Below are 7,597 nucleotides of genomic sequence, written 5' to 3'. Positions count from 1 at the left end.
TTCCTGCTTTAGTGATACCTGGTGCACACCTTTTCCAGGTGTGAATAGACTGGTTTCCTCTTTTGAAAAAACATTCAAACATTGTCCAGACTGTAAGCTTCAAGACCAGAGAGTCCATCACCAATTAAAGCAAGGATCTAAGTGCAACTCTGTCATTTCCACCAGAACCAGTGCCAACAAGGTGGAATTCATGATTTAGTGCAGTTTGTTACCATGAAACTAATATTAAGTAGTAATATTGAATAATAAGTCTAATTAAGTAATAAGTATTAAATATCAAGTACTTGTGTGTGACAAGCTTGACATCACACCTGGCATGCAGTGCAAGCTTACAACGTTAAGTAAAAACTTTTCTTAAATACTTTTTTGACAAGGTCAGACCCACCTGAAGTACCATTGTAAAGAAGAAACAAAAATACAACAAGCCCAACACCGTTAAAGATACTTAAAGGAGAAGGTACCCTGTTTTGTGAGACTCATACTCTCAAAGAAAATAAAAAGGGAAATTAGGCTAGGCAAGTCCAAAAGACAAGATCTTCTCTTTGTTTATACTACCTGAGTTTATTTTTCTGATGTTTAAAGAAGATAATGGACATGATACTTACCTCCACTGAAGAAAGCATTAATTAGTAGTTGGGGGAACAAGCTTCTGTCATTTATTTCAGTCCAGGAGACGGTGATACCTAAGAACCGATAACTATTAAAAGAACCTTACCACAAAGAACACACTGTGAGTCTTCATTTTTTCCCATCAACCAGATCATTTTATGAAAAAGTTGAAAAACCTCAAGGAAATGGATCAGTACTTCGTTGTCTAATTAATGGTATTTAAGTTACATCCTTTTGGTAAAAACCCTTTAACAACAAGACGTGGCAGGAAAGATATGGATTCACCGCTGGAAAAAAAAGAACGAGGAATTATTTGGTAACTGGAGACCTAATCTGGGTGACTGTGGTTTACAAATGACAAGAGATTAGACTCATTCCACCACAATCAAGTTAAGTTTGTGGCTGAAAACCTGTGCCCAGGCTGGAAGCCCCCCATGGAAAAGGCACAGAGGAGGGAGAGGGTTGTCTCTGACAGAGGTATAACAAGCAATTTGGATGCCTGGGGCAGAGATGCTGCTGAGTGCTGGGGGGGAGGAGGGTGCCCTCAGTCTGAGCCCTGGCAAGTCACAGCACCCAGCCCTGTACTCCCCCTGGTATCTACTGGGACTAAGGCAATTTCTTTTCACAGTGCTTTTCCTGTTCAAAGCAGAGAGTGGCTTGGACAGTCGTTTGGGAGCTGCAGGCATGTTCATCGTGCTCGTGCCCCTGCTGCTGCTGCTGAGCTTCCTAATGTGTAAAGATAAGCATCGGCAGGCACTACTGTGAGTATGGCAGAGCCTGTCGTGCTTAATTGGCTTTCATGTGACATCCTTCCTGCCCAGACACAAGATCACACCCACTTCCATCCTTGTATGAAACTCGCCTCTGCTTCCTCCAGCTGCCGGACACTCTTGGTAGTAACTGGCAGGTGCAAAGGACCAGCCATCATCCCCTCTCCCAAGCCCTTCACAGCTGGTAAATGCAGCTGTCTCCTCGGGCAGTGAATAAGAGCATAAGAGCTGCCGTTGACTGGGTCAGACCCAAGTCCATCATGCCCAGTCTCCTATGTCACCCAGAGCAGACAGCAGAGGCTAAGAGGAGAGTGAGCAATCAGGGTTTTCTCCACTGTTCCTCTCTCGCTACCTACTAGTTTATGTTGTGCCTCCTAGTCCTTGTCTAGTGAGAGACACTCAATAATATACCCCTAGTGACTTTCTCTTCTCCATTTAGCAGGGAGAAGAGAAAGAAGTATAAACCCTTATGTTCCCACGCAAGCATCTCTTTTCTAAACTTAACATGCCTGGCCTCGTTAGTCTCTACCCTCCATACCATTAATCATCCTTGTTGCCCTCCTCTGGCCCATCTCTAACTCTTCTATATCCTTTTGGAGATGTGGGGACTACAACTGGGTGCAGTCTTCAAGGTGTGGACACATCATGGATTTTAAAAAGGGCATCGCGATACTTTCAGTTTTGTTTACAGTTCCCTTCCTAATAACCCCTAACATTTTATTTGCCTTCTTGATGGCCTCTGGCCCTCCTAACCCAGGAGTGGGCAGTTATTTGGGCTGGAGGGCCATATGGTGAGTTTTGGTGAGCTGTTGAGGGCCATGCACATAAAATTTAACAACAGCTATACTTAAAAATCACTATGCAGTTCCCAACACACAGAATCACCATATTTCCACACATGAAACTGTTCCTAAATCACTATTTTCCAGCATAAAAATCACTGTATTTCCAGTGAAGTTCCCAAATCACCACACCAAATGACTCATCCTTCCCAGGACTCGCTCTGGCCCTTGTGTTTGGGACGAGCCCCTGGCGCTGCATCCCAGGGCACGGCCCTGCAACTCCATGCGCTGCGATGCACCCGCCTGCTAGACCCGCTGCTTCTGGGCGGGGAAGGCACTGATCCGGGATAAATCCACACAGGCTTAACCCGGCGCGAGTGATGCTGGGCCCAGGACAGGCCGCTCCTCTGCTGCAGCCGCATCAGCCCGTTCACTTGCCCCAGACTCGTGAGCAGTGAGACAGCAGCCCCGCGACGAGGTGGCTGCCACCACTGCCGGGGAGCAGAGGGCTGGAGCCCCGCGGCAGGACCCAGCCCCGAGGAGCAGGGAGAAAGCCCCAGCGAGCCCTTGTTCGCGGCTCGGAGAAGCAGGAGCGGGCCGGCTGGCCTGGCCGCGGCCCCCCCCGGGGGTAACACGGCTCTGCTTGTTTTCAACCCAGACACCAAACCTGAGCCCCAAGCCCTGAACGGGGAGAAACTCCCCGCGCCTGCGGTTTGACAGCTGAAGCCATCCCCGCTGCATGCAGAGATCTGCTTCTTGCTGTGACTGCCCTGGGTTGATGGTCTCAGACCAACACGGCTGCCAAGTACATGGAAGATGCCAAATTTCAGCCGATTTTGGATTTTAAACTTCATTGCAGAACAACAAGGAAGGGGTTTTTTGCCTCCCTGCCTACCATCGGACACCTTCAGGGAAGGAATTCTACCTGATCAACACATTGAAAAGCTACTCAACACAGCTCACAAAGACACTCTCGTGGACCCAGAGGGACAGACCTCCATCTTCAGCTCCCTCTGGGCAAAAACAAAGTTTCTTTCCTACCTAGGGGGACTTTTTACCATCTTGTACCATCTACACTTTTCCCAGAGCCTGATGAAGGGACTTTGATCCCAAAAGCTTGCAGAAAAGGACAATTTTCTTGCCTTTTTCCAGTTGGTCTAATAAAAGGTATCCTTTTGGAACCACGAGTTCTAGTTTTTTTTATGTCTGTTTGTCTCAGACCAACACGGCTACCAAGTACACCCCTGACAAATGAAGAAACCAGAATTTACCTCTACAGCAGTGGTTCTCAACCTTTTTTGGACCAGGACCCATTTGTAAACATTAACAGCCAGTCCCAACCCAGTTCCCCACATCCTAGTGTGTGGGGCAGGGGGTGGGTGTGTGGGGCATGGGGGGTCCCAAGCAGCCCCTCACCGGCTGGATCTCTGCCAGCCTACAAGGGGAAAGCCACGCTTTCCCACACTTTTCTTCCTTAAAGGATTATCCATGTTTAAAGTTTGTTTGCGACCCTTTCATATGTTCTTGGGACCCACTTTTGAGTCGCCACCCACAGGTTGAGAAACACTGCTCTAGAGATAAAAGACAACTTGGAGACCTTTCAGGGCTAAAGGCTACCTTGAATGCTGGGGCCTCACAAGTCTCCATATTGAATAGTTATCAGATTGGGGGGGGTTCTCCCAAAAACTATTATATGTGCAAAGATAATATTCATATTTATATATAAATATGAATATTAGCTTTGCAAAGATTAAAGAGAAAACATGTCTTGCAGATTTTTTGAAGATTGACGCTTTTCAGCTATTACATAGGTCTGCTAACTTCTTGCACGTGCTGCTGGCTTTGCTGACCAAGCTCTGGCTGTCTCAAAGGCATCTTATTTAAGAAGCCGAATGGCAGCCCAGGTATTGTAGGGATAACAGCCCTGCCAGGAGCAAGGCAGGGGTCTGGAGCAGAGAAGGAGGTGCAGGAAGGCTGCAGTTGGAGCTTTGCTGTGTGACGGTGGAGGAATCTCAGGCTGGAGACAGCGGTCCATATCTCACTTAGCCTCAAGGTGGGGATGTAGCATTCAAAATCAGCAAATGATGCTGCGGGTGGCTGCTGAGCCAAAATGTCTTCCTCCCCAGGGACGTTCTCTGCTGTCACAAGCGAAGTGAAGTGGGTGTGTTACAGGGGTTTGCTGGGTGCTCCATGGTCACTGCCCTGTGCAGGCTCTTACCCTGCAGGACAGTCTGCTCCTAATTAAAGCAATAGCCTTGGGGTTCGAGTGGGCTGTGGGGTGGGAGGGAAGCTATGCACTTAGTCAAACTGAATACAAACGGTGCCCTTCCAGCTCATGCCCTGGCACTGCTGAGACACGAGCAGCCCCAGACTCACCCTTCCCCATCATTTACAGGGTGCTAACAGTCAAGTTTCAGGGTGGTCCTTGGAAGGCTGAGATATGATGGGGAGAGGGCCCGTTTCACAGCCGTGAGCTCCTGTCGACATCTAGGTTTCCTCACAGCTGCCCTCTGCCAGTGCCCACAGGGAGCCAGAGTCCGGCCCTGTTACAGGGCAGACCCGGGGACAGGAAGAGGCAATGCTGTTGAGCTGTTTGTGCTCATATCTGATGTGCAGATAATCTGCTTGCTATGCATTGGGGATTAAATTAGGCCCATCCTAGTGTTATGTGGGTAAGGGAATTATTTATTGAAAGAATATGTCAGGGGCCAGAAGCTTTGGTTAGTCTGGGCAGAGCAATTCACAGTCATGCAGTGGGAAAGGCAGGACGCCCCCTCTTAGGACTGCTTCCCCCCTCCACTCCCTTCAGGGTTGCCTCTTACCAAAAGCAAACCACTCTGGGACCAGGTTCTGTGTCCCAGGCCAAAGCCTGGGGGTTGTCTGGATAGCATGTGTCCTCTCTAGGTCAGTGAGTGACAAGGAGCTGGGGTGGATCCAGAAGGGATGCAGGGGGGCAGCTACGCTCCCCTTTGATCCCTGCTCTGCTCTGCCAAACTTTAACCAGCTACTTGGGAAGGGGCAGCAGCATTTCTGTTCACAGTCCAGAGGGGTCAGTTGACTCGGGCTCATTATCATCTCCCTGATTCCTGCTAATTGCTCTTCACTCCATAGGTGTTAACAACTCTCTCTCCTTTCTAATGGTCTTGATGTTTCATTAATCCAGCTAGCTTTTCTTCTGCTATTCTGCTCTTAGCCATTCCTGGTAATACCTCTTCAGAGCCCTGCAGGCTGCTTTAGCTCTAGCTCAGGGGCTAGCAATGTTTTTGAGCCGACTGCCAAAAACACCCACAACCTCGACTTGCAAGATGTTGAGGTGCAGAGGCAGACAGCAGGGGAGCTGTAAGGGGCCCAATCCTTGTTGTGGCTCCTTCCCCACCGTCTCACCCGAGGTATGCATGCACCTGCTGCCATCACCGAGCCGGACCAGGGATCCGCAGACCACAGTGCAGCTGCTTGCAGCCTCCCAGCTGCCTGCCTCAGCCAGCCTGGGCTCTGGACAGGCACCTGCTGCCCACTACAGAGCCCAGGTGCTTGCACCGAGTATGGAAATGAATGATAGTGAAGTGTTGGATGCTCAGGGAAGCTACTTTTTGTATTATGAAGCTGAATAAGACATGTACATGTAAATATTATGACTACATTGCTATTGAAAGAATATCATTTGACTATTTTTGCCTAGCTTGCTGTGTGTTTTAAGGCTTACATATAATGTAGCAAACAAATGCACATTTCAATAAAGTTGTACTGAGCTTTGCTTTGATCTTAAACTGAATAATATAGTCCCGAGCACCCAGCATGTTAGTAAACCTTCTGGTTTTTATTTAAGTAGAGAAAAATCATAGAAAATGAGGGTTGGAAGAGACTGCAGGATGTCATCTAATCCCGCATTTCTGAACCTGTGGGTGGTGCCACAAAAATGGTTTGCAAGAATGTTTGGAAGGGTCATGAACAAACTTTAGAAATGGATTATTCTTTAAAGGAGAAAACCATGGGAAACTGCGGCTTTCCCCTTTCAGGCTGGCACCATTTCAGGCTGCAAGGGCCTGTTTGGGGCCCCCCACTCCCCACACATTGGGGGTTGGAGTTTGGGGCCTGGGGGTGGGGGGCAGCGGGTCAGGAGTGAGGGGCACTGGGTTGGGACTGGCCATCTATGTTGATGAAGGGGTCTGGTACAAAAAAGCTTGAGAACCACCGATCTAGTCCAACCCCCTGCTCAAAGCAGGACCAGCCCCAACTACATCATCCCAGCCAAGGCTTTGTCCAGGTGGGGCTTAAAAACCTCCAAGGATGGAGACTCCACCACCTCTCTGGGTAATCTGTTCCAGTGCTTTACTGCCCTCCTAGTGAGAAAGTTTTTCCTAATATCCAACCTGAACCTCCTTTGCTGCAACTTGAGCCCGTTGCTCCTTGTCCTGTCATCTGCCCCCACGGAGAACAGCCCAGCTCCATCCTCTTTGCAACCCCCTGCAGGGAGTTGGACTAGTACAAGCTGTTTTTACAGCAGAGGCCAGCAGCAGTGAGCTTCCCTGGGGCTGAGCTGCAAGCTAAATCAGGAAACACCTCCACAGCGCAGGAGCCACCTAACCGAAACACGGCATGACTTACAGCCACGTGAATCCAGGGTCTGAGCCTGAGCGGCCGGTCTGGCTCTGGGAGCTGCTGCGGGAAGAGCTCCAGGGCAGGAGCACCGAGAGGAGTGCCCGGCCAGCACCTGGACTGCCCCGGGAGTGATGCAGGTAGCACGTCGCAGACTTGCAGGGGAAGAGGAGTCAGGGTAGGGGGGAGTGAGGGCTACAGCCCTGGAGCTTGGACCCAAGAGGGAGTTGTGTTATAGCCAGAGGGCTTGTTTGGGGTTAGAGATTTACACCAAGGGGTGGCTTGGAGGTCCCATTAGTGCCTGAGGGGCACATGATTGCCTTGAACCTTTTTGGGGATCAGTCCCAAGGCACAGACAGGGGCCAAAGGGAGACCCCAGGTAGGGGCAGAGCTCTGGGCTCTCAGAGCCTGAGAAGGGCAGAATTAAAGTTAAGAGTGAGAGTGAGTGAGTAAGTGTGAGTGTGAGAGTTAAAGTTAGTTAAAGCTGCCTGTGAGAGGCCAATGGACCAGGGGGCCCGGATCCTGGGTGGGGCAGAGATAAAGGCCCTGCGGGGCAGGATAAGGGGCTGGAGCCCGGGAGCCAGGTCCAGGACAGTGGGCCGTGGCTAAGGGACATGAAGCTGGGAGGGGGAGACCTAATGGGATGGGGTGGGTAATGATATGGGAGGTGGAAAGGAAATGGGGGGAGGGGGGTGCTGGGTGGTGACGTTAAATCAATCATGGAAGGATAAAGTAAAAAAAAAAAAGAAAGAAAGAAAGAAAGAGGAAATAAATTAGAGAAGGTTTTATATTGTAATAGATTGGGATTGGGGCGTGGGGGGTGCTGGTTGTGCTTTCCAG

The 7,597-nt window shown here is 49.8% G+C and overlaps 1 protein-coding gene across 3 annotated transcripts in view; it reads left to right on the top strand.

The window, feature by feature from the left end:
* The window catches only part of LOC102383643 (myelin-oligodendrocyte glycoprotein-like), a 7,265-nt gene extending 4,253 nt beyond the window's left edge, over positions 1-3,012 (top strand). The window contains exons 3-4 of one of the 3 annotated variants that reach the window (XM_025213519.1): positions 1,238-1,370; positions 2,523-3,012. In XM_025213519.1, the coding sequence (XP_025069304.1) occupies positions 1,238-1,370; positions 2,523-2,619 (230 nt within the window). In that variant the 3' untranslated portion in view covers positions 2,620-3,012. Of the gene's footprint in view, positions 1-1,237; positions 1,371-1,818 lie in introns of all 3 variants that reach the window. The other 2 variants (XM_025213517.1, XM_025213518.1) reach the window with 2 other exon arrangements.
* Positions 3,013-7,597: the final 4,585 nt, after the last annotated feature.

Source organism: Alligator sinensis, unplaced genomic scaffold (genome assembly GCF_000455745.1).
Source record: "Alligator sinensis unplaced genomic scaffold, ASM45574v1 scaffold888_1, whole genome shotgun sequence".
Lineage (NCBI taxonomy): Eukaryota > Metazoa > Chordata > Crocodylia > Alligatoridae > Alligator > Alligator sinensis.
Note: the sequence above shows the minus strand (reverse complement) of the source record. Positions and strands in the feature narration are given on the sequence as shown.